The following is a 27,515-nucleotide window of genomic DNA, read 5'->3' on the forward strand; positions in this document are numbered from 1 at the left end:
AAAACTTTAATCTAATGGTAAGTAGGCTAAACCTTTGGGGTTAAATGCATGCATCTTAGATTTCATATTTAAAATATATATATATATATATATATATATATATATAAATGCATGGATCTTAGATTTCAAGAAGATGCTATACATAAAGGACAAAATTGAAAGGGTCACTCCTGTTATCTTCTTCTGTCAAAAATGGAAATATAAATAAGTCCACCAAAGTGGATCATTGGATTATTTGATACCATCGCTAGATAAAGTAAAAAGAAATAGAAAAAAGTCTACCTTACTGTTTTGCTCTGTTTGGGACCTATCTGGTTTAATCATTGGCTTTATGTGTTTTACTTCTGTTTTTCTTTTTCCTGGCACCCTATCCACATTCTTTTAAATCTCATCTTATTTTTTAGCACCTTAATTCATGTTGCTTTTTGTTGGTGTTGGTGTTGCTCTTCATTGCACATGAGCAACTTATCTTGCCTTGCTTTCTGTCCTTTTACATTTTGTTTGTTCTGAAATTTCCATTTTATGATAGATATAGAATGAGGTCGGTTCTAATTTCGTTGGCATTTATCCATAGCCTTACATTCTGCATAAGAGTTTCTTGTCTGGTTATATCCAACTCTTTCATCTTCTTTTCTGGGTTTCTATGCAACCAAATATTGGCAATTGTTGTGGTTGTTTCCTTTTCTTTCCCTGCTGATATCTGAATTTGATAGATTTCTTGCAGTTTGTTAAAGTCATCTATCATCAGCTGAAGTATGGATTTCAAAAAGAACACACAGATACTGGTGGCGCAGAGAAGGGGGCATTAACATTGTTAGATGAGTCTTGGCTATCTGCTGACAACTTTTTACGCCATCTCTGCAAGGTAGTCACCTGAGGTGATTAAAACATTATGTATGTACTAAAATTATCTGCAATCAAGCAGCCTATTGCTGCATCACTAACTAGCAGAATTCTGAAATCACTTTCAGCCAGTGGAAGTGCTAGGTATCTTGTAAATTTCATGAAACTGTTTTTCTAATCACAAACATTTTAATACTCAATTAAAACCTTCTCGCAAGTGAAGTTTTGAGGAGACTGATGTTCTGATATGTTATTGGCTTGAAAAGATCATATTATGATTTTATCAGCCATCTTCTAATTGTGGATCGAACTAGAATCTTTTGATAACACAGTGAGGTTTGCAGGATTTCTTTTCAGTGGTGCTAGAAGCCCCAGTTGTTGATGGTGATCTTTTATCATGGGTGTGTATTCTAGACCTTTCTCTCACTCCCTGCTTCATTTTTTTTTTTTCTTTTACAATTATATTATTGTCACTTGTTGGCTGGTGCTTGACAAGAGTGTGAAATTATAATATTATTAATATGTCCAAGAATGGAAGTGTGCGAGTGTACGTACATAAAGTATTGGTGTTGAATGTGTCTGACAAGACATGGCTGCTATCAGGTGTGTCTGAAATTGTGATGGCAATTATTACATATTAGCAGGAAAATCACAAACTATTGGTCTTATAATTTCTCCTCCCCAGAAACAGGTTTGTTATAACCCCTTTCCTTATCTTAAAAGATCCTGATAGACATAACCAACCTTCTTGTTTTTTCAACAATCGAATGGTAGCACTCGTAAGAACACAAACAACCTAGTTGCTATCCACAACCCAGGATAATTCCAGAACCTTGCCTTTTCGTGCCTTACCAGAGCCCCAATACCTTTCCCCTTGAATCTTTACAGACACTAAGACTCTATATGTCAGTAGCCTTTGGCCAGAAAGGTATTCCATATTCCACCTTCAAGATTCCTCTTCCATGCTTTTTTACATCTATTTTTACTGATTGTAGGTTTGGAAAAGTGTTTCTCAGCAATTGTCCTGCATTAGTTATAAAGTCTTATTATAGACCTGAGAAAGAACAATGCCTTCATTTGGGATCTCCTTTTCTACTTATTCTTTTTTTTTTTTTTTTTAAATAATAATAATAAGTACATTATTATTATTATTATTGTTTGTTTGTTTGTTTTTTGTTTTTCAATGCCACTTATTCCTGTTGAGGTCCATCTTTCTATTTTTATCAGACAAGGAAATTCAAAGAGCTGCTTGAGGACACTCTTGGATGGGACTTCAAGCTGAAAAGCGCGGTAGATGGAACATACTGTGAAGATGACGACGAGGTTGGTGTCAGAATGGATAGTTAAGAACTGTTCAGTCTTTCCAGTGTTAATAATTTAAATTTTCTATTCTCCATTTTTTCTGTCTCCAAATTATCATTCAAATTTCTGCAGTTTGCTCCTGTGGTTGAGATGTTGGATGACTCAAGTTATAATGAAGGTTTGGCTGCATAGACATGGACAGAAGCCATTGATCCTGATTAAGTAGCAAACGTCAGACAATGCGGTTTGATCTTCTGTTTTCTGCATCTCCAACAAGCAAGAGGGACAAATTAAATCTAACACAATATGTGATAGCTTTTCTCATTTTTATCAAAATCCTCTTATAGTTAATTTAAGTCACTGTCACTGTAAAGTAACAGAAAAGTTGGTGTATCTGAATTAGTGATGTGAAAAATGGAAATCGCAGACATTTATGAACTTGATCGCATGAATGAATTTTGAATGGAAGGGAGAGGGGGAAGGAGGGATGATACATCCCTAGGGAAGGGAAGGCAACCTTCCCCACTAACGAGTAGGAGACCCACCCCTTTGTTTGGTAGGAAGGATGGAAAGAGGTGGTTTTGGCTTTTGAGCACATTTGCCAATTTATCCCTCTTTGAAACTCCTTTTTAATTATTACTAAAATAATTCTGAATTTGGACTAAACGTATGGTTCAGCTAATAGATTATGAAATAGTCAGTTTTAATTTAAAACTGAATTTGCAATTATGAAATTGTCATTTTTTAACCATTGCCATAGGTTGGTTTTTATTATATTTTATTTTATTTTTTTTAATCAATCTCTGTTAGTTAAATATAAATTTCGTAGGATTTAGTTTCACAAAGTAATTTTTTTTTTTTTGGAAAGATGGTAGGATTTTTTTTTCCACAGTAATTTGGGAAATAGTTAAAGGGTAAAATTGTTATTTTATATTAATGCTACAGATTTTCTCCTCTCCAAAAATTAGTGGACGAGCATCTTCAATCCTTCCTGTTTCCAAACAAATAAAGCGTTATTGAAAATCAGGTTTGTTTGCCTTAAATTGGTTTTTAGGTAAAAAAAAAAAATTTCCCCACGTAATAACTAAGAATAAAGCATTAAGATGTTATGACCTCCTCCCCAGATTAAAAGGGTGGAGAGTGAATGGAATGGGAGAATCAAGGTTAACTATTGAAGATGTAAAAGGTTCGTAAAAGATTGGAGACGTAAGTTGCATTCAGTCTTCCACTGCTAGCAATCAGCAACACATTTTGGCTTAGTCCTGGGAGGTTAGTGGATAGTTCATCTTGGAGTCCATGTTACCATGTTCTTTCATATACTTTCACCTGCCAACAAAATGCCTGTCACTGGATGGCATAAGTTCTTCTCCCCTTTCATCCTCATTTGAGGAGGTTTGAGCCCCAACAGGGGCAAAATATATAGGGGGCAGAAAAAAATGCTCAGCAGTACCCAGTCAGAATTCAGTATAAACATCTACTTTTCTACTTGTGAGCAGTCGAAGCCATGTAAACCCTCTGCAATTCTTCACCTCATGTTACACGTGCAATAATTTTTTAAAAATTTTATGATTCAAACGATGTCTTGATGCATCGTCACCGCACGCCTGGGCGTGCACGGTGAGAAAGGTCTATGGTTTCAGTTCGCTATACACCACCTGTAAAAACTAGAAGAGTAAAAGGTCAAACAGCTACAAGTTCAGTTGAATTCCATATACAAACCTCCAAATTCAGCTGCCCAGATGAACCTAAATAACTAAATGGAATCAGAAGAAAATCCATTGGAGGAAAACCTTCTACCCGTCCTGGAAAATTTTGTGTACACGATTTTAATCTAAGGGAGCTGATTCCCCTATCAGAAACAATATCATACAAGAAATGCTCCTTCGACAGGCTTGGTCCAATACGAGTAATCATGACCGTATGCCCAATATTTTCAAGCCCCTTGTTGAGGAGAAAGAGTATACCATCATCCTCCGCTTGAAGAACAAAGAATGACTCATTCGCACTTAAGGAGACGAGCAAAGGGCAGTTGTATTGGAAACGCCTGCCAGAATCCCAATGTTTGCTGCCGAAGTGTAGTGACAACTGTTCAGATGAGCCAACAAAGTTGCAATCCTGAAGGGGGCATGCACATGGTGCACAAATGCATGTTTCTTCATGGTCATTTTTCTTCATGTAATCCACTGTTTCTGTACACCCATACTCTGTGTTTCTACAAGGTGCTTTGACCAATTCAACCACCACTGCAACGTCCCCACGCACTACATTCCCTCTCTCATGATTAACTGGTATATTTGCCTGTCAAAAATGCATGTCAACCTAGTTATTGGTTATGAACAAAAAAATGACAAGGGAAATACAAAATCATAAAGCTGAAGCTACAAATTTTACTCATAAATCTAGGAAATTACAAAATCAAGTAAATTTCCAATGAAATACATAGACTAGAAAATCTGAATTGTTACTGTCTCCTTTTTAAATATAACACAAGGTTTATTGTATCGTTTATTTGAAAAAAAATTTATCTGTTGGTAAAGTTTCCATCTTATTTGGAGCTAGTTCAAGTCAAAAGCTGAACAGAACATCATTTACTTGATAAAATACTATTCATTTTCTTCAACTATTACAATCATAAGCCAAAAAGGGATACAACTCATGTACACTGAGTATACAGGAGTGATAACTAAGCTCTCTCTACATATAAATCAATTTGCCTATACACAACAAAGAGTGCAAGGAAACTGGAAATTTTTGTAAAATCCACATGTAAAGAATTCAATTTCAATCACTTCGACTTAAAAACAAGTATATCTAAATGTTCGTGCGTGTTTTTATTTCCCATCAAAGACTCCATATGAAACAAAGAGATGCAACTAGCAAAACAAAAAACAAACATCTTGGAGTTCACTCTAACATTCCAAGTCTTTCCAAGGAAAGCCAGTCCACTCTCTACCACAAATGCTCTACAACAGGATTTTACTGTAAAGTAGTTGTTCTTTGGCACAATTCCATCAAAGTATCCCCTATGACTCCAAATGGAAGATCTAAACAAACTCACAAAATAAAATAAAAGAGAATATTCATGGACTCCAAATTTCAATCCTAAATGAACTGACGCTTCCAAAACACATCTCCTCAGTGTATCTAAGCAATTCAAAAAGAAGGTATTTAGAGAGGCATATCCATACCACATAACATGCCAAAATCTCTTTATATGCATGTCACCACCTAGGCGTGACAATTCGTGTTACTGTTTTGTATTCGTGTCATGTCACATGGGTTATTATGTGGGTCGACACGAAAATTATTCATATCAAGGAACCTTAACGCAAACACAACACAATTATTAAACAAGTAAGAGGACATCGCTTATGTAACATGTTTAATAAATGGGTCAACTGGTCCAGACTACACAACAAGACACAATTAATTAAAATTTCATATTATTAGGGTCATTTCTATCACGAACACAACATGTTTATTTAAATAGGTCAATTCTAACATGAACACAACAAATTTATCCACGTTTAAGGTTTGCGAAGAACTAGCCCATACTTTTTGAAAATGTGCATATTAAGTCCATAAAATTCAAAAAAAGGTGCAAGTAAGCCCCTCTAAATATAAAAACTTATTTTACCCTTTTGATTCCCATTTGCCCCGCCCCCCCCCCCCCCCCTTCTCTCTCTCTCTCTCTCTCTCTTTTTTCCATATCTACATATTATTTGTTTCCAAAAATCTCGATTACAAGTACTTCATAATGAAGCCTAAATTAATTGATAAAAAAATATAGTAAAAACTGACAAGTAAAAAAAAAAAAAAAAAAAACACATATATACGTACTGATATAATAAAACTGATAATATAATAAAAACTATAATAAAAATATAAAACTGATTATATAATAAAATTGATAATATAATAAAAACTGATAATATAATAAAACGGATAATATAATATAATTTGATAATATAATAAAAAACCGATAATATAAAAATATATATAAAATATAATAAACCAATAATATAATAAAAAAATATAATAAACTGATAATATAATAAAAATATAATACACTGATAACATAATAAAACTGATAAGTATAACAAAATATATATATATATATATATATATATACATAATAAAAACTGATAAGTAGATGAATGGTATAAATATAACATATATACACAGATGTATATACGTACTAATAGTATATATACATATATAATTATATATACACACAAAACACATTTGCGAGAGTAGCAATATGTATACTCACACATACACATGTATTGAGAGAGAGAACAAGAAAGGGAACAACGTATGGGAGACAAATCTGGAGAGAGATTTGCTTACAAACCCATTTAAGAGAAGCTGTAAAAAGAAACAGTGACGCGGATAGATAATTAGAGAGAGAGAGAGTTTCTGGAAGGGACTTCAGAAAGTACTCGCGTATTTTTTTTTTAATAAGTAAAAATAACATTAAAAAAGGCGTTCAAGAGGGGAACGTGTCCCAATTACAAAAGTGGAACCGGGACTAAGGCCCCAAAGAATCTAAGAAAGTAATTAAATCATCAGAAGAGGAACAAAAGCTCCTCATCACATAATTGAAAAGAGAATGAAGAATGTAAAGTTTGACCATTGCCGTAGGCAATTCTTTCCCTTCGAACATTCTGCTATTTCGCTCCCTTCCAAATGCACCACCATACACAATGTGGTACAATTCTCCAAAAATCGCGAACATCTCTTCTCACTCGACATCCTCTCCAAATATGGATTAATTCCTTCGTAGATCGAGGCATCACCCAACAAATGCCAAACAACCCAACAATAAGATTCCAACAGTCGTTAGCCAACCCAACAATAAGATTCCAACAGTCGTTAGCCACAGGGCAATACAAAAGAAGGTGATCAACGGACTCCTCATCATTCTTGCATAGACAACAGCGATTAACAATACAATTGCCCCTTTTCCTCAAGTTATCAATTGTTAGAATCTTTCCCCACACAGCGGTCCAGACAAAGAAAGCCACCCTAGTTGGAGCCATGAACCGCCAAATAGTTTTCCACGGGAAGTCTCGATTAACAAAATTAGACAAACATAAGAACAAGGATCTAACTTCGAAACGACCGTGGGAAGAAAGAACCCAAATCAAAGCGTCATTATCCCTGCCAACGCCCTCTTGCCGATACAGAAGATCCAGAAAAACACATACCTCGTCCATCTCCCAATCCTGAAAAGAGCGCCAAAAATGCACATCCCACGTAATCCCGCTGCTATCAAGCCAATAACAGTCAACTACGTAGGCGTGTTTATCAATAGTAATATTGAATAATCTAGGGAATGTACAAGAAAGTGGCTGATCACCACACCAAAGATCTTCCCAAAACCGAATGCGACGTCCATCATGGACTTTGAATCTGATATGAGTAGAAAAAGCATCCCAACCCTTCCGAATAGCCTTCCACATCCCTACTCCTCCCACAAGGGTAACCGGACGTGTAGACCAACCTCCAGCCTCTTCCCCAAACCGACAAGAGACTAACCTGCGCCTGCGCCATGGATGATGTCTTTCCCTCCCAAATCTCCATAACCATTTACCCAGGAGCGCTTGATTGAAAGGAACTAAACGTCTTATTCCAAGTCCACCCAATTTCACAGGCTTACAAACTTCCTCCCATCTGACAAGGCGGTACTTGAACTCATCGCCCTTTCCTCCCCATAGGAAATCCCTTTGAATTTTTCAATCCTATCTGCAACGGAACAAAGGATTTGGAACATAGAAAGAAAATAAGTGGGAAGGGTCGATAACGTACTCTTGATAATAGTAACTTTACCCCCCTTTAACAAGTATTGCTTCTTCCATCCTGCCAATCTCTTCGCATACCTGTCAATCACGGAATCCCAACTCCCCACTAACCTTGAAGAGACTCCTAGGGGCAAGCCCAAATAAGGAATAGGGAAAGAACTCACCCTGTATCCAAGGACTGCAGCTAAAGAAGAAATATCTTGAACATTCCCTAGGACAAGCACACTCTTAGCCACGTTGACCTTTAGCCCGAAAACTGCCTAAAAACAAGTCAATATACATCTCAAGTATCGAAGTTGAGACACATCAGCATCACAGAAAAACCAAGGTATCATCTGCAAAGAGTAAATGAGAAATCTCCATCTGATGGACTAAATCTCTGCCAACCCTGAATCCCTTAATGAAACCAAGGTCCTCTGCCCTATGCATAAGTCTGCTTAATCCCTCCATAACAACAAGAAAAAGGAAATATGACAAAAGATCTCCTTGTATTATACCCCGAGAGCAACCAAAGAAACCAACGGGAGAACCATTCACAAGAATTGAAAACTTGACAAACAAAAGACAAGTCGCAATCCACTTCCTCCATTTACTTCCAAACCCCATTCTTTGTAACAAATAGAGTAGGAATTTCCAATTCACATGATCGTATGCTTTCTCAATATCAAGTTTGCATAGAACTCCAAGAATGCCACTCCAGAATCTGGAGTCCACACATTCGCCAGCAATAAGAACTGAATCAAGAATTTGCCGTTCGCCAACAAAAGCATTCTGGGAGTCCGAAATAATCCCATCCATTACTTCCCTCATCCTTAAAGCAAGCACCTTAGCAATAAGTTTGTAAATACAGCCCACCAAACTAATTGGACGGAAATCCTTTATATTTGAAACGCCTCCCTTCTTTGGGATAAGAGCAATGAATGAAGCATTACGCGACTTCTCAAAGACGCCATAAGAATGAAACTCCTGAAAAGTACTTATTACCTCATTTCTTACTACCGGCTAACTTTCCATAAAAAATCGCATGATAAAGCCATCAGGCCCCGGAGCTTTGTCCCCATTACAACTTGATAAAGCCTTAAGAACTTCTTCTTTAGTAAAAGGATTCTCAATCCTATCTCTATCTGGCTCAGAAATAGCCCCAAAATGGAGACCATCAAGTTTGGGACTCCAAACTAAAGGCTCGGTATAAAGCTTTTGATAAAAGGAAGCAATACCGTTACGCACCTCTTCCTCTCTCCACAGCTCCTCGCCTTCCACCCGAATTCTTCTTATATGATTACTTCTCCTATGAGCGTTAGCTAACCGGTGGAAGAATTTTGTGTTCCGATCTCCTTCCTTTAGCCAAAGAGCCCGAGATTTTTGACGCCATGAGATCTCCTCCATACTAGCAATATCAGCAAGAACCGCCTAACAGGAGGCTCTCCTAGAACGTAGAAATTCCACATCCCCTCCCGCCTCCTCGAGACGATCAATCTCAAAAAAATCAGCAAATACTCTATTCTTCCTCTGTTCCAGATTCCCGAAGACATCCTTGTTCCACTACTTAAAAGCAAATTTGAGAGCCCTTAACTTCTTTGTAATTGTGAAACCGGGCGATTCTGAAACAATAACTCCCTCCCACCAAGATCTGACTTTCCCTTGGAAATCATCCGCTCGCAGCCACATATTCTCAAATCTAAACAGGGATCTTTGAGAACATAAACCCCCACAATCCAAGACCAAAGGAACATGATCAGAGGTGACCCTTGCTAACACTGCCTGAACAACATCCGGGAATTTCTCTTCCCAATTCCCCGAAAATTAAAAATCTGTCCAGTCTTGAAAGAGTGATTGGATCCCTACCATTTGACCAAGTATAGGTTGCACCTTCCATTGGTAAGTCAACAAGAAGATGCTCATCAATAAAATCAGAAAATTGATCCATTTCCAAGGATCTTCTTCCCCCTGTAGACCTCTCTGACGGGGACCTAACAGAATTGAAATCTCCTCCCAAGCACCAAGGGAGAGGCCACAATCCTTGGACATGGCAAACTCCTCCCAAAAGATAGGTCACTCATCGTCAACAACCGGTCCATAGACTCCAATAAAAACCCATCTGAAGTTGTCCTCTTCCATCTTAAGCACACAAGATACAGAAAATATCCCTATCCAGACGTCCGTTCGAGATAACCATCTACTATCCCACATGACTAGGATCCCACCCGAGGAACCTATAGCATTCAAGGCCTCCCATTCCACAAAATCCTAACCACCCTGTCAGAAATGGATGCCAACTTGGTTTCTTGTAAACAAACAAGCTGGGCACCCCACTTCCTTAAAGCTACCTTCACTACCCTTTTCTTGTTCGGATCATTGAGACCACGAACATTCCATGTAATGATTCGTAGCTTCATTGTAAACCAAATAAAATTATCTCCTCTCCACCCTTCCTAAGACTCCTGCTCCTGGTTTTTCCCCTTCCTTCACCACTCCTCCTTTCCCTTCATAGTTGACTTCAGAAATGAGAATCTTTATCTCCTGTACTCCTTTCCAAGACGATAAAGGCCTCGTGTTCATAACTTCATTAGTCACTGCAACCTCTCTCCCTTCCACAATTGCTTGAAGGATAGATAATGTCTGACCGTCATTACCTTCTAAAGAGACTCCCAAAAGCTCACTAGTAACTCCAATATTGTCAACTACCCAATCTTTCCCCATGTCAGCAACCTGTTCGTCGGGTCGCACCATAGCCAGTGGTTCCTCCTATAGGATTTCAAAGCCATTCTCCACCCAAGGTGCAAGCTCATTGGAACAAACCTGTTGGATAGAACCCAAATCATCAAACACCTCCTCTTCCAGCTCCCTGTCATTCTCATAAAAAGAATCTGATTCTGTAACAAAATTGCCCATCCCAGCGAATCTACTAAAATCATTCTCGTCAGCCCCTGCATAAGGCAAGCATTAAAACCTTTCAGTGCTACACTTAATCGAAGCTCTTTAAGCAAAGCTACATCCTCATCATTGGACAACTGAAAATGCAAGTCTCTGCCCACACAGACTGTAACCCCTTCGGAAAATTTCTTGATTGCACAATCTGCGATTTTCATCTGCCTAGAGACGCCAAACTCACTATCTTCCTGTCATTCCATATTCAGCCCATGCGAAGAGTCAGTTCCAATGTTCGTAACGGTCAACTTGCACCTCTTCTCCAATTCCGGCACAACGCCAGCACTCCTCAACACACAAGAAGGGGTAAAAGAAGAGGATGGAACATTAGAAATCTGAGGATGTGAAACTGATGGCGTACCCAGAACATTAGTAGAAGTCCACTTCTGCTTCTCTTTTCGAGACCATCAAACTCCGTGGCGGTTTCTGTTAAAGTCCTGAGACGAAGACCTGACAATTCTTCCCTTCGGCTGTAAAGTATCAGAGAGGGATGAAGATGAGATGCCTGCACAACATTGAGAATGACGAGAACCCCTCTCAATAGGACCTCCACCAGTCACGGCAGCAGATAAGTTCATCCATCTCTTCTTCTCTGGTGAATTCCAGAAGATTGCAGATGTATAATCAAAATGACGCCTCTGTAAATGGCTAACTTCTGTAGAAATAGGTGGGCTGGGCCTGAAGTTGATAACAAAAACTAAAATTTTATTATTGGGCCCCCTCAAAACCTTTCTCTTCAGGTTACTCACATTTGGTCCATAACGTGAATTGGCAATGGGCTGTGGGCTGGGCTAGTTCTTAAAAGAAACAGGCCCCGATGAGCAACCCTCTTCATCTCCTTTGGGCCGTGATGAACAAGCAGCCCATTTGTCAAAATAGGCCCGTAACCCGCTTCAAGCCCGCGCTTAGGCCCATCAGAATCCGCTGCATAAATATCTCCCTTAAAGCCACGATCTCTGCCACGTGGTTGGTATCCGTTAGTGCGGATATTACGAGGGAACGTAAGACAGTGACTAAGGGATTGATTGACTCTGGCCACTCTACGCGCTTCTGATGCGTGAATAAGCAGTCGCCTCTTTCCTTCGACGCCTTGGTGGATCTGTGCATTTCAGTGTCTACATTCAGTTGCAGCAGCCGAGATATGTGAACTCTCCCCAATGCCATAGTAAGATTTCGGAAGGATATGAGGTGTGATTTCCTCTATCAAGTTAACCGTGTAAGCCACTCGTTGGTCCTCAACAAAAACGTACTCCGGCATCACTTTTTCGGCGGAAACATAGAGGAGAATTCGCTGTCCACACGCCGAGACGTCCACCTCAACACCTCGAAATCCACCACATAAGTTCCCAATTGCTTCAAATAACTTGTTACACCATAGATAGAGGGGCAAACCAAACAATATCACCCTTCGTATTACTCGTTCTTTTATAGCAAAATAGCCGACGGCGAAGTACCAAATGTCAATGGATAATAAGGCGTCGCCCCATCTCTTTCTCCCTTCATCCAACACCCTTAAGGCCTCAGTCTCCGATGGAAACCTGAACAGGAGCAGATCATCAGATAAAGGAGAAACTTTCACCCCACATGAAACCTTCCAAGTTTTCGACGCCCACGCCTTAATCCCTTCAAGACTCCCCACGTCTCTGTCGAACCGAACTACCAAACATGATCACAATACAGATTCACGCTCCTTGATGCTTTGATGATCAACCCTAAAAACCAGATCATTGCCTATAGAGCAGCTTTTGATTTCCCCGTGGAAATTGAGACGTGGTAGGGTCGCAACACTGAGATAGGATCGATGCATATCACGATTCCTTGCCAAAAAAACGAAAAACCAATGACAGACATAAACGGCTGACGCCGGAATGGAAGACTCCAACGTCAAAAAGAGAAGAAAGAGAAGAGAGAAAAGTCAAACATAGTAACATAATACTCGCGTATTTAAAGCTCTAATCTGCAAAGCCATGGTGGGGAAGAGGTGGCATGGGCAATGGGAGGAGGTGGGAGGAGGCGGCGGCCATGGTGTGGAGGAAGTGGCATAGGTGATTTTGGGACTATTTGGTTTCTATTTTTATTATATCCAGTTTTAGGTTTCTTTGGTTTAGCTTATCCCAATTTTATACAAATTGAGGTTTATTTTATTCTTGTTCCAAACAAACGCAATTTTACACAAATTAGACAAAAGGGTCATTTTACATGGCCTGTATTTACAGTTATTAATTTATTCAACTGAAGTAAGGGTAGAGGGGGGGTTTTGCACTTAACCCATAGTTAAATGTGTCTAATCGGGTTATAAATGGGTTGGAGAGTCCAACACAAACGTGACACATATAATTATTGTGTCAATTTTGGCCAACACGATTATGACCCAAACAAGATTAACTCGGATCCACTTATCCCGTGTCATGTCAACTATTGTCACCCCTATCACCACCACAAAGCTCAGAAACATAAGAAGTCTCTCCATTTAAAAGAGAGAAATTTCTGTTTTGTTTCAAATTGAATCATTAATGATTTCAAGAAGTTAAATTAATCAAACAATAAAATCCAATTTCTTACCAAAGGGCAGTGGCCTAACAGTATCAGCCTCTTACCTCCTAAAAGTTATGTTACACGGACTCGGGTGCGGGTATCGGACACGGGTACGTGTCTAGAGGTCGGATCCATCTATCTATCAAATTATAGGACACGGAGGTAAGGAATATAAGTGTCCAAAATTCGGACACGGGTACTTGGACACTTCATATATGTTGTACAAAGGAGCTGGGAAGGCCCAAAAGTCAGTCCAAAATAATAGAGGCCTAACAATAATTCAAACACCCAAATAGCGTAGCCCAATGAATTTGTATGTGTGAAATGGATGTGAGTTACAGCCGTAACCCACAGCTGTAATATATATAATAATATAATATTATAATGATGGTACATGCAAGCCTCCTCCAGTCCCCCCCCCCCCCCCCCCCCAAACAAAAAACACCACTTTCTTGGAAGTAGTAATATAATATTATATTGTAATTATTGCTATAATATAGTACTATATAATATTATAATGACTGATACCCACAGCTGTAATATACCTATAATAATATAATATTACAATGATGATCCTAGCCTAAAAAACAATGAGCACGGGAGTATTAAAAAATGTATATACATATATTATATGAATAAAAAATTAAGGCACAAATTTCCCTGTCATCCACAGATCCGTCTTCAACCTTTGTAAACTTCAAACCAGAGATAACCAGGACTTCAAACCAGAGAACCAGGGAGCTTCGCAGTGTCCGATTCAACAAAAAAGTGTCCGACAAGAGTCCCGTGTCCGTGTCCGTGTCGTGTCGACACGGACACTCCCGCCAATTATGGAGAGTCCAGGTAACACAGCCCAAAGGAAAGTCAGAGGTTCAAGTCTCAGAAAGGACAAATGTGTGTGAGTACCAAATAGGGAGAGAGAGAGAGAGAGAGAAAAAAAAAAAAAAAAATCCAATTTCTTTCTTCTTTTCTCTTATGTGAGCATTTCCTTTATAAGTACTTGGCACGTCCCACAAAGTAAGTCCCAAGCCTTGAGATATGAGAACACCATGCACCTTCCCATTCCTTGGATATGTCTAATTCACATTCACCAATCAAAACCCAAGGTTCCTCTTGCCTTATATATTCCGATTAGGGCCTATTTAGGCCTCTTTTACCCCCTTGAAACTCTTTGATTTTGTTTCTGACACAATTAGAGGTGCAACTCGGGCAAGTTGTATGAGTCGAGAAATCAGGCTCAACCCAAGGGATCCTTCAAACCAAGCCCAACCAAATCCAACCTTCAACCTGAGCCCAATCCGTGCTCAAATTTTTAAACTTTGATTCAGCTCGGTTAGAAAAATGGGGCTAAAAACAGGGTTGATATTAGGTTGCCCTCGCATTATACAAAATAACAATGTGATGCTCAATTAATTCTCCAGAGGACTAATATCACTAAATCAGGATATTAAGAAAAAATAAAATGGATAAATAAAAAATAAAAAACAAAAGTATAAATGTATATAACACACACACACACATAAGAGTCTGGAAAGAAATCGGGTTAACTACCAGATCACCTTTTGATCCACTGGATTCTGACAACCTGGTTTAGTTGGGAGGCACAGGTCAAGAGTTCGATATGGTACCATGACAGGAAGAATTTAGGTTGACTTGGGTTGTCCATTTTAGATTGCGTTGGGTTATCGACACCTTCACCCCAGTTCGACCCAAATTGAGTTTGTGTTGGAATTTTCAAACCAAAACCAACCTTAATTGTTCAAATAGTTTTCTAAGCCCATGACAATCAGGTTGGGTTAGGGATGGCACACCCAATATGCATCCCGAATCACAATCCTGCACCACCCCTATCATCAACAAACACATATCGAAACCTCCATATTGTGATAATTGATAAATAATGAATTTGGCTTGGTGGAAGCTTCAACGCAATCCTAGCCCACTTAAAGTGAGCTCCATTCAATACCCGCCCAAACCCACCCAATTGCCACCCCTACACCCTATGATATGTAGGTCAAAGCGCGTATCATTCATATACAAATGTCTATTGATAGAAAAAGCATTGGTGATTTATATAAACTAGTAAACATAATCCAAATCACAAAAATAAATAAATAAATAATAATTTATGACAAATATCTTATTAAAAAGAAAAAGAAACTTAAGAGATACTGAGATACTACCAAGTGTGCCTCCTGCCCAAGGGCAAGACCATGGTCAACCACAGTGCTCACATCTCCCAATTGCAAGCCATTCAATTCTGATTTGTTCCCTAATGACTCCGTCCCAAGGAACCTCTCCTTGTACATCACCTGCATTAGAACAGATAACTTGATGGATTTGCATAAATAATATATTATAAAATGTTACAACTACAATGTTACCTCCCCAAACCCATAACCACCAAGCTCTCTTTCTAGTTTTTCTCTCTCAGTAATTTCTTCCTCACCCCATGACGATAAGCACGGAGCAACAAGGGCTGACTCGCAAGGTCCTCTGACAGAGATGCTTTCATAATAAAAGAGCTGTTAACAATTAAATAGGTAGGAAATAAATTTTTGTTTCTTAAATAAAAATAGATTTATAGATAAAAAGGTCTTCAGGTAAAATAATAGAAAGAAACAACAAAGACACTTTATTTACTGGAAAATAAAAATACACTTTGCAACATTCTCCTTTACCTGGAGAAACAAAAGACAACCACCAACTGCGCGCTGCTTCCCTTGTCGAAAGCGAGATACCTCACGAACTAGCCGGTCAAGCAAGAATTTCCCCCAGTTGTACTGATGGATGACATCAATATTTGTCAAAACATGAAGAAATGAAGGGCTGACATCCAGCCTTGCTGTAGGGCACAAAAGAGTGCCCAATGCATAGAGGACAAATGATCTTTTAAAGTCGTCTCCTGCTTCTGGAGCTGCCAACCGCTCCTCCAAGAGGCGGACAGAAATCCCATGATTCGTAGCATTATAACTTTGACGCAATTCTACAATTAAATCATCAGGCCCTGAATTCACCACGTCCTTCCCGCTAGCTGCTAATCCCATCACAAGTTCGACATCCCGCGGGGATAAAGGAATGCGCTCATCAGAAATCTCCAAGCAGCGGCGCACAGTGTTAAATCTCTCCAATAGCCAAAGACACAAACTGCGACGGAGGGTTCTACATCTTAGACCAAGGAGGCTACCAAACCCCAGGCTCTTTACAGCATCCTTTTGGTCTGGTGTTAGGCGTTGTAAAACATTGAACAAACGACCAGGAGAACATCTTGTGACTAGTTTGGCCTGCATCACATAAGTTGTAAGATTTGTCATGTAGAGCATCAATAAACAACAATCACTCAAAGATTACTTTACCTGTTTTCTTGGCTTAGGGACACAGAGAGGAGCATTGCTCAAGTAGTTATCCCACACTTCACGAGCACGCTTAGTGTATTTTGCTTTCTCCTCAAGGCTCATGGACTTCCAAGCATCTGAGGCTGCCTTCGTGGCCTAAAATGAACAAAAACAATTCCTCCAAATTACCGTTTAGATTATTCTTTATTTAGAAAAAATATGTGTGCATGACAATTTTATCTTTTAAGAGTCAATTAGGAGGCTTACAGCTTTTAAGCCTGAGGATTCAGGATGGGAAGCACTGTACTCTTTGATAAACTCGCGACTAAAACAATTAATTTAGACATAAGTATGTCGATAAGAAGAATTCCGCAAGGCATATGCTAACATGTCTGAGATACCACTTTGAACAAACCAATTGATACCTAAAATGCACCCAGGAGCAAGCAGGACGAGGTGTGGCATCCTGCTGCTGCTGCTTCTTTTTCCTATTCCCTTCAACTGCATTAAGCCCTTGGCCCTTTCTCTTTCCCTTCACGGAATCTCCTCCAGTAGTTACCTTAAAATTTGAAGTTCATAGAAATATAACAGTTAATATAAATAAAAAGTAAAATAATAATAATGATAACAAACTATAACCTGATATTTACTGTTTTTAAAACTCTCCAGAACCGTGAACTTGAGAATAATAAACAGAACATAAAACAGTATAACTTACAAATGGAACTTCGGAGGGACATATAATTCAACAAAGCAAAACATCATCCCTATCTATGCCAAAAAACTTTACTCGTACTTTATTATTTGAAATTCACACCTATAATCCTCTGAAATCAATCCATGCATGTTGTGAAATTTAAATTACTAGATCTATATTTAAACTCTACTTCTTAAATAATTGACCAAAATATGGTCTTTTGAAATCCTTCAATCAAAATGGAGCCTAAGAGAAGCCTCATCCACCAGCCCTCTGACACTTGAAGAAAGCATGTCGTTCAGATTTCAAAGGAATTCTAGTATCATATGCATGGCCAGCAAAGATCAACTATGTAGCATACACTTCATGTAGGAAAAAGAATATAGACAAAAAGAAAAATAATGAAACAGGAGAGTAGCGGTAGCATCAGCACTGATAGTAGTTGTAGTTTTATAAAATAATTCTGTAGATGATATTTGTTTAATCTCATCTTCTAAGTTATGCAATTGTTAACACAGAAAAATTAGATAAATTAAATCAAATCATATATTTTTCCCATTCATAAAATTATAAAAGGCTATGTAAATATGTCGTCAAATTTTTGCTTTGTCAATGTCCAACTTTTCAGGAATTGCCAATCATATCCATGTCTCACAACTCTGTGCTAATATTGTATTATCCTAAGCACAGAGAAACCATAGAACCCATAACTTCGAAGGTAGGTAAAAGAAAAGCTATTTGAAAAAACAAACAATGTGTTTGCTGAAACATATTCTTAGGGTACTTCATGATTTTCTTGATGGCTCTTTATAGTGTTCAATATAATAACCCTAGAACTTCTAGTAAAACTCAAATGCCCTTTGGGTTTAAACCATGGATTTCGTTATGACATGGAAAACAGAAGCACTGGAATTTAGATATTGAACTGTTCGAAGACTTTGCAAGCTGTTTAACATCATGCTTCTCTGGGTAGTACCCTACCCCATTCTTGGACCTAATGATTTAACAAACACATCTGAGCAATAGTTCATTCATTGCTTAGAGGGTCACCTAAAACTGTTCAAAATAGTACCTTAAGATGCTCTTAGTAACCCCTAACTCCAATATACTTAAAATCTTAGTGGTTTTGTACTATGTGCTATTCCAGGTTGTACCACATGTTTCTCTAATACCTCCTTACTCTAAGTAGTCTTTCAACAACTCTCTTCTCCATCTTCGTCTTCTTTTTTGCCTTCTCTCTCTGTCTCTAAAAACCAAAAACAAAAACAAGGTAAATCATGAAGTTCTCAGAACATCAAATTCACTACCATCCAAATAATAACATAAAATACCATATTCGATACCATCAGTAGAAGTATGCAAACGCGTACCAAATACCCCTCAATATCTTTAATTAAATCGAACCCAATACAGTTCCATGGAGTACCTTCAACAAAACCCTTAAAGAATATGTATATGTGTGTGTAATGCAAGAAAGTAAGTTTATGATTGAATGAAAATTGTAAAGGAAGAGAGAATCGAAACCATTGAACTGAGAAGGAGAGAGCGCTTGCGGTTGAGAACAGGTGCATGAAACTGCAGCAGCAACAACAACAAATGTAGGGTTTTGAAAAATTGAGGGGATAGACTTCGATAGTCAAATTAATTTGACGCAGAAGTCGCTGGCCGTTGATTTTGGAGAAGAGATCGTTGAAGGCTTGCTTAAAGATTTTCCCACCACGGGCATGGCGTGAATTTTCTTCTTGATCGGGTGTTTCGCAGCTATCTAAGTTGGGAAGGGTTGTACCTTTGCTCCTTAGTCCTTATATTATTACTAAAGTACAATCATACTGTTGATGTGTCCAATCACAAAGCACGAATGATATGTAATTATAATATAAATAATAAATTCAGTCACCCTTTTTATTTCCTTATTTATCATTCTGTTAATTTTGTGACGGCCGTTACTAAATTTCATTTTGGTGGAATAGTTTAATACCTAATCTTTTTCATAAGTGTACGAAACTGGAAGTAATTTTTTTTCCTAAACTAGAAGTGAAATTAATCCATTCCATCTAATCACACTTTGATGACTTTATTTATTATTTATTCGTTCCTTTTTATTTTTAATTTTTTGGGTGAAGGAAAGATTAATTTGAGAGCAATATCAATCAATATAACAATATCATGGTCTCAATATATGGAGATTGTCAACTCTAACTCAATAATTCTTCCGGGGTCTACCAACAAAAAGGAGTGGTGAGTACCCAGCGAACATTTTACTTCTTTTCAATATTTGTTTTGTAAAGCAATTATATTTTGTTTCATCTCTCCACAACACACTTTTATACATACAGAGAAAAAGAAAAGGGATAGCAGTTGGGTGTTCGAAGAATTTTTTTCTTTCTTTTATAAAACTATATGTCATATTTGTCTTCTACAGAGCAGCCCATTTGGGAAACATCTTAGCAATAAAAGAAATTGCGAGAAAATGCACTATTACGGTAGTTTCCAACTTTCTAGACAAAAACATTCAGCCCATGTAGACATACCATTTGCCAATTTTTCAATTGATGGTTTGTGTTTGCAGTTGTTATGATTGTTTTAAGCTTTGTGTGGCTCTCTGCTTGAGAGCTCCTCCTTTTGTTGTACTATATTTTCTCTTGTACCTTGATAAATTTTATTTCCTACCATAGGACAAATAACATTAAAAATAAGAACAAATAACATTAAAAGTAAAAATAAAAAAAAGCATTAACTGAAAAATGTCATGATAATGTAATCAGCATATTCAGTTTTTGCAGCTTCAATCAGTCCTGAACCAAGGGTAATGCAAAGAGGCTGGAGCAGCAACATAAATACATATTTGCTTTGCAGGTGACAGTAACTACTTTAAAGGCCAAATTTGACAAATTTACAATCAGCCAAGTGATTTTAAATCCAACAAAACAGAACAAGTTTAATTAGGCTAGAACACCACCTTCCAATACCAAGTCAATTCCCAGATGAAATGCAATATGGCCACATATATGACTATGACATCGCCACTCTTTATATTGGCGGACACTTCCAAATGCAAATATCCAACTTGAGCTGCTCACGGATGAAATCATTCGGTATTAGAAGAAACCCCTTGTCAGGAAGATGTTCAAACCAGTTTGGCTTGCTCTCTGCAAAAGACCGCAATCTCACTGAGCTGCCCTGGTTTCTCGCTTTAAGATCATAAAAAAACCTTCTCTTTAATGAGGGCGGCCCAATACAATTAACACAGACCAAATTTCCAATAATTTCAAGAACATTGTTGAGGACGAAAATTGTCCCCTCATTCTGTTCCCGAAGAATAAGGTACTTTTGTTCCACATTTAATGAAACGGAGACAGGGCAGTTGTAGATGAAACACCTAGCAGAATCTGAATGTTTGGGGCCGAAGTGTATGGATAAGTCCTTAAAGGAGCCAACAAAGTCGCAGTCGGGAATAGGGCATGAACACGGTGCATGAATGCATGTCTCATCATGTTCATGTTTCTTACTGTAACTCATTGTCTCTCCACAACCATACTTCGCATTTCGGCATGATGTTTTGACAGATTCAAGAACTTTCTCAATGCCCCGGCAACGGTTATAACCAATCGGCAAAGAGCAAGAGGGACACTTGTTCCCAAGCTTGAGGCAGCAGGAGGAGCATGCTATATGCCCATTCTCACACTAGGTTGTGATTCAGCATAAAAAATAAAAAAAAACATATCAGATTTTTATTCTTGTGTGTGCCTTGTAAATAAGCATTGAAAATGTAACTGGCTGAAAATACCAATTACAAGAATTGGCAAGGGACAAGAAATTATAGCAAGTCATAGAATAAACTATAGACGATTTAGAACATTGCTTTGCAATATATTCGCTGCAAGAATCGGTAAGGAGCAAGAAATTAAAAACATAACAATTTCAATTTTTTGACATGAAAAACATATTTCTGGTGAAGAACACCAAATAAACCGTAATTAACGCAGCCAGCATGTGGATGAAGGCTCCATGACCCTCGGAATCACCTAGATTTAAGGTTTTATTTGTCATCCACTCATCCCTGAAGATCTAGATACAACAACAACAACAACAAAGCCTTTTCAAACTACTTGGGTCAGATACATAAATCCCATTCTTTCGAGGTTTTATTTGTCATCCACTCATCCGGGAAGAACTGGATACAAGAAAAACAACGACGACAACAAAAGAACAAAGCCTTTTTCCAACTACTTGGGTCAGATACATAAATGATAAATCCCATTCTTCCATTCCACTCTATCCAAGGCCATATCCTCGGTCAAACCACATGTTATTGTTGGAGAATAATTATACGAGTGATTTAAGCCCTTAAATCATTCCTTGACAGCATGTTAAGTTGCTATACTTGGGCAACAAGTTGTTGCCATAATTATATTTGACTTTCTGTGTAATTCCTTTATTACAAGTCTTCCCCGATTCACCTATAAATAGAGGTGGTTATTCTAAACAAAATCAAGAGAGAATGTAATGAAAGAGATGTAGTCCTCTGGCTCTTTGTGTCGTGGATGTAAGCCCTAGTGGCTGAACCACGTTATATTTTGTGCTCTTCATGTTTTAATTTCTTTTTTTTCCTAGTTGGTACTCACACACATGCGTCTCTTCTGAGACTTGAACCCCTGACTTCCCTTTGGGAAGTAAAAGGTTGATACCGCTAGGCCATTGGCCCGTTGGTTCATGTTTTAATTTCTCTCTTCAACTATTTATTTTTCTTTCAACAGTTATCATATCCTTCCTTAATAACTCTACCCACATCTTCCCCTTAACTTTGCATTGCCAATTTACCTCAATGCGGACCATGTCACTCTTCCTAACTGGAGCACTTAAAGGTCTTTTGTGCCCTAACCATCTTAACCGAGTTTCTCTCATTTTATCTCCACCCTGAAGAACTAGATGTTGGAACTAATTGTCAAAGCACAGTTTAGGGATCTCACCCACTAAGATAGACTAGAGTCAGCCAAAAGTGTGTGAGATTGAATTGGAAACCTGGATACAACACATTATAACCCCCATACCAAACAGTTCAGAGCATCCAAATCCAACAAGATAGAAGCATACTATTCACAGGAACAATTTTGTCCTAGGTCCCACATCCTGGTTACAAAAAATTACAATTAATTCATTGATTCTTTCATAGTTTGATCTTAATCACATCAAAAACGGTATCCAAGATTAAAAAACCAAGTGGTACAGACTGTAAAGTCATATTTAGGGGAAAATGATCTTACATTAACTCATACACAACCAAAGTTGTGTATTACAATGCAAAAGCCAAAAGGGATGGATATAACATCCAATATTTCCACAAAAGCATGGGAGCAGGACAATTAGTGAGCAAAGACTGCTTTCTTAGTTTTGTACAAAACCCTCATGAAAATTAGTTTTCTCATAGATGAAGTGAAGGCAACGTTTTTAATGGATAGGACAGGTCTAAAATAACGAATTAGAGAACAAAAGAAGGAAACAACAACAACAACTTCCTATTAGAAATTGTTGAAGAAAAGGTGACTGCAACGATGCAATAAAATCATGAAAGGAAAAATAAAGCAAATAAAACAACAAGAGAAGAGACTTCCAAGGATGCATGCTTCAATGTGAACAGTTTTACATTTTAAGAAAGTTTTCAGAGATTTAGAAAGAGGAGATGGGGAAAATCGCTTCAGCCAGGAAAAAGAATTGGAAGCGAGTGAAAAAATCGCTTCAGCAGAGAGGATTAATCCATTTGAGTAAATTGAGTGATGCACTAAACATACATCCAATGAACAAAAAAATATAATAATTATGAAGTTAAAACTTTTCACCAGCAATAGCCCCAATTATGAAAATATGTATCAGGGAGACTATAGAGTTCCCCACTGAAGCTGCTTGTATGATGTTTTTTTGCAGCCTTGTTATTAGAGCTATTTAACTTCAGCATCAGTTCTGATAAGAAGGATATGACATACAGTTATGTGCAACAGCGTATCCATAATTGTAGTTTAAAAGGCAAAGATAGATGGCCGGAATTGTATTAATACAAAATAACAAATCATCTTTTCACTATGTAATCTCTTAAATCATGCATACAACACTTTGAAGTAGACCACACCAATTTAAGATGATAAAGATGAGACAAATGATTTAATTCCCTGTACGGAACCAACATTGAAGTCATACGAACTTTTGAAAGCCACTGAAAGATGACTAAGAACCACTTCACCGAGAAATGGTATTTGCATAAATGCTTAATGTAATTCATTCAAATGTATCTAGACCTTAAGGACAACACTTAAGCATAAAAGGGTATTACCTAGTGTGGTCCTCAGAATTCCTACCAATTGGGTACTGGGAAGGGTATTTTCATAAATTGGTTGCTCTCAGGATTCAAAAGCATTCTCACGATTGACAGTCTAGATTGCCCTTACAAAGACATACATGCGCAAAAACAATTTATGACATTTATAAATGACAATTCAAGGTAAATGTACACCGATTCAAGGAAAATAAAGCGCATGCTACTCCTACTCTTCTTCGAGTTTCAGTCATAGTCTGGCTTGGAGATATCTCAATCCAAGGCATTCAAAACAAAGAATCATTTTTTAATTTTATTTTTTGATCTCCACAAATAGGCACCGCATAGAGAACTAAAAACATTCAACAACCCCCACCCTCCCCCTCCAACCTTTCCATGTGTGGGCACAAAGATAGAAACTTTCAAGCTCAAGAAAACAAGATACGTTTGCAAAAGAAAATCAATAATCTCCCCCATGGTGCCATGCCAAACAAAGCACCAAATAAAAAAAATCATAACCATACAGGCAAAGACGGTCAGCATTACAGTTGGCTATGCATAACCTCTGCCACCAAATAAAGCACCAAACATATAAGGCATAACAATACAGGTAAAAACAGTCAGCAATACCGTTGGCTATGCATAACCTCCATCAGTAACTTTAAAAGAAAAAATCTGATGTCATCAATTTGATGACATAAAATGTCAGTGGAGTAAGAGACTATGAGTTATACTGTCATACCATAGTATAAACCAAATGGAATAATAATAGCAAGAATTACTGAGAAGAGAAACAATGATAACAAGAATTACACTAATCTAATTTCCCCAAAACACCTTCAGAAAAATAAATGAGAGGGACAAAAACTGAATACCCCAATTGGTTCACACCACATCACCATGTAGAGAGAGAGAGAGAGAGAGGAGTTGGTTTATCAGTCACCAACATCTAAATGTAATGCAACACACCAAAACCTCCTCCTAATGCCATCATCACCATCTTTTATGGAAACCAGAAGCCTCCACTTTACTTAATTTGTCTACCACCTAAATAAGGCTACCACCACACTTAAAGCAGCCACTCTAGGAACTGCCTGTACCATCAATATCAACCATGACCAAAATATCCACCTAAACCCCTCGCTACAATCTTGGATCAAACTTTTGAACACAATCCAGTGTTTTCCTCACCACTTCCAACACTCACTCCCACCCAATTTCATCACCATTGCAGTAAAAACAAATCTATCTCCATTAATTTTTTTTCCTCTCTCTCTCTCTATGGACTTTCTCTGTCTAATTCAACGCACCAGCTTTCTCAATGCTGTTTAGCTCTTTGTTCATTCAATGTCTAAAACATATCTATCAACATGTGAGTGTATATATATAACAACTCAACCACAAACTGCTTGGCTGAAGTAAGACACACATGAATCAAATTCAATACAAACAGGGAGACTCCATCAAACACCAGCTCAGTCACAATATCTAACTAAATTTTGCTACTTATGCATAGTCTCTCCCTGTATAAATTAAGATGATGGGAGAAATTCCCAGGTAAGATGGAAACTTATAGGTATTAAAGCTTGTGTTTGTCTCAGAATTTTGAAGACTGAACAATTCAGTTATTACTGAACATGCAAGGAATCAAGCCAACTAGAAGATGTGACCCAAACCAAAAATAAATTATAAGACTAAGAAACAAAAACAAGAAGAACCAAACTCTAGTCTTGTTATTAATCATCATTATAACAATATACTAATTATGCCTCCAATTGCAAAGATTACCCACACGATTATTTTGTTTCTCAATAGTATCCAAAGAGTGTTATCATGTATTCTGCCCTCCATTTTAAAATATATAATCTCGCTTAAAAGCTCTAAAGAGGAGCAGTAAAGGATTGTGTTGTGATACAAATTGATTTTGTCTGATTCCATTTGAGGGAAAGAAGAGAGCAATAGAGTTAAGGAAAAAAATAATAATAATAATAATAATTTGTGCCGGGTTTCAGCTTTTCAGGTCGGGATGGAATAATTTCAGCAGGAATCAAAGATAATGGAGGTTAGCATTATTCAAGCGTTTGATCAAAATTGTATAGAATTTAGAGAGAATTTTGAAGTGATTCACACTGTATATTCCTTATCTTTCTGTTTCCATATTATAAGTATTTTTCTTTTTCAATGATTAATACTGAAGTGATTAATCATGCCCATCTTTGCTGGTTATGAATACACCAAAACCCAAATAACCATCAAAATGAACGATAGATCACTACATTAACACAGCGTAACACAAAATTCCAGTACTAATTTGGTCATACCCGTGATATAAAGACACCCAATCAGGTTAAAAGGAAACAAGTATAGTACAAGAATATGGAAAGAGAAGTACCTGAAAGACAGGAATGCTCAAGGGATCAAAGCAAATGGGGCAATCCAACACATCTGGGTCGGTTAGGGTTACGGAAATGGAGCCATCGCGGTTGGGTGCATGATTGTTGAGGTTGGCACCACTGTTCAATCCCAATGATATTCCATTTGTTGTTGTGTTTTGACAAAAACGAATCGCAGTTGGAAGAAGGGGATCTTCGTTCTGACCCTCCTCCTCCTCCTCCTCCTCTTCCTCTTCTTCTTCCTCCTCTTCTTCTTCTTCTTGTTCAGATTCATCTTCTTCCTCGTCTTCAGGTCCATAGTCTTCTTCTTCCTCCTCCTCCTCTTCTTCTTCTTCTTCAGCTACTTCTTCTTGTTGTTCTTGTCTTTGAGTGCAGGTAGTTCTCTGTTTCTTGGGCGTTGGTCTGCTAGGTCCTTCGTCATCATCATCGTATAGTCGAAATCCTTCGATATCATCTTCTGCCATCGAAAATTTCACCATTTTCCCCTCTCTGGGTCTAGCTATTGTGAAATCAGGAAAATTCCCCAATTTTTCAAGTTTAATAGCACTATAATTTTTCTGTATAAATATTTAAATTGTAATAATAACATATACGGAGTTGTAGTCAAACAGTAACAGTCATATTCTCACCTCATTGACAAATATACCTCCGTCATAAATAAAAATAAAAATAAAAAAGTGTCGTATTTCGAGAATTGAAACAGTTGAATTTATGAGAATTACGATTCTTTAAAAATAACATTTTTTATAAAACGGTGAATAATATAAACATTTAAATAAATAATTTTTTTTAAAAATAAAAACAATAATGGTCCGCTGTAGCAAGAGATTGTACAGGTCCCGTGATGGTATACTGTTTGAAAGTTTTTTTTTTTGTTTTTTTTTTTTTTTCCAGCATTATGGTTGATTTTTTTAGGGTAAATTATAATGACTTCTCCTAAAGTTTGGTTTAATTGTAATTTAATATGGGATTTGTTAATTTTTTACAAAGATCTCACTGTCATATTTTATAGTGAATTTATTCATATACCCTTATTATTATATTATTAAAAATAATCAAAATATCTAGAAATAGGAAATGGCCATTTTTGCCCATTAACATTTTACCCAAAAATAAATTTTTTAAAAAAATGGCTTTTTCTCACTATTCCTCTTTCCTCTCAACTGGATTATTTATGGTTGAAGCTCTAGGTTCTCAATTGGTCCTCAATGAAATTATCAAGAATTAGCAACTATGAGTTTGAACATATATAGTGAATAAGAGAGATGTTTGTAGCCAAACAATGCTATAGTGTGTGTGTATATATATATATATATATATATCACTTTGTTTAGTTACAGACCAGAACAAGGATGGTAGCACAGCGAGCAT

The 27,515-nt window shown here is 37.5% G+C and overlaps 3 protein-coding genes across 3 annotated transcripts in view; 1 reads left to right on the forward strand and 2 right to left on the reverse strand.

Annotated features, from left to right (window-relative positions):
• The window catches only part of LOC132285182 (uncharacterized), a 28,335-nt gene extending 25,752 nt beyond the window's left edge, over positions 1–2,583 (forward strand). Inside the window, exons 10-13 of the mRNA XM_059787349.1 lie at positions 725–865; positions 1,188–1,244; positions 2,071–2,166; positions 2,278–2,583. Of these exons, the coding sequence (XP_059643332.1) occupies positions 725–865; positions 1,188–1,244; positions 2,071–2,166; positions 2,278–2,337 (354 nt within the window). The 3' untranslated portion in view covers positions 2,338–2,583. The remainder of the gene's footprint in view (positions 1–724; positions 866–1,187; positions 1,245–2,070; positions 2,167–2,277) is intronic.
• Positions 2,584–3,818: 1,235 nt separating this feature from the next.
• On the reverse strand, positions 3,819–19,077 carry LOC132285181 (uncharacterized). Its single transcript, XM_059787347.1, has 10 exons — positions 18,969–19,077; positions 18,815–18,870; positions 18,625–18,690; positions 17,173–17,306; positions 17,015–17,072; positions 16,769–16,903; positions 16,094–16,696; positions 15,797–15,937; positions 15,596–15,724; positions 3,819–4,443 (listed from the first exon to the last, which is right to left on the reverse strand). The coding sequence occupies exons 3-10, from the start codon at positions 18,655–18,657 to the stop codon at positions 3,826–3,828; spliced, it is 1,851 nt and encodes a 616-aa protein (XP_059643330.1). The 5' UTR covers positions 18,658–18,690; positions 18,815–18,870; positions 18,969–19,077; the 3' UTR covers positions 3,819–3,825.
• A 1,053-nt stretch (positions 19,078–20,130) lies between these two features.
• Positions 20,131–26,684, reverse strand: LOC132283161 (E3 ubiquitin-protein ligase SINA-like 10). Its single transcript, XM_059785076.1, has 2 exons — positions 26,144–26,684; positions 20,131–21,128 (listed from the first exon to the last, which is right to left on the reverse strand). Exons 1-2 carry the CDS (start codon positions 26,621–26,623, stop codon positions 20,475–20,477), a joined length of 1,134 nt encoding a protein of 377 aa, XP_059641059.1. The 5' UTR covers positions 26,624–26,684; the 3' UTR covers positions 20,131–20,474.
• Positions 26,685–27,515: the final 831 nt, after the last annotated feature.

The sequence above is a fragment of the Cornus florida genome, unplaced genomic scaffold (genome assembly GCF_030987335.1).
Source record: "Cornus florida cultivar Cherokee Brave unplaced genomic scaffold, ASM3098733v1 CherokeeBrave_3.0.0_Hap2_Chr11, whole genome shotgun sequence".
Taxonomy (NCBI): Eukaryota; Viridiplantae; Streptophyta; class Magnoliopsida; order Cornales; family Cornaceae; genus Cornus; species Cornus florida.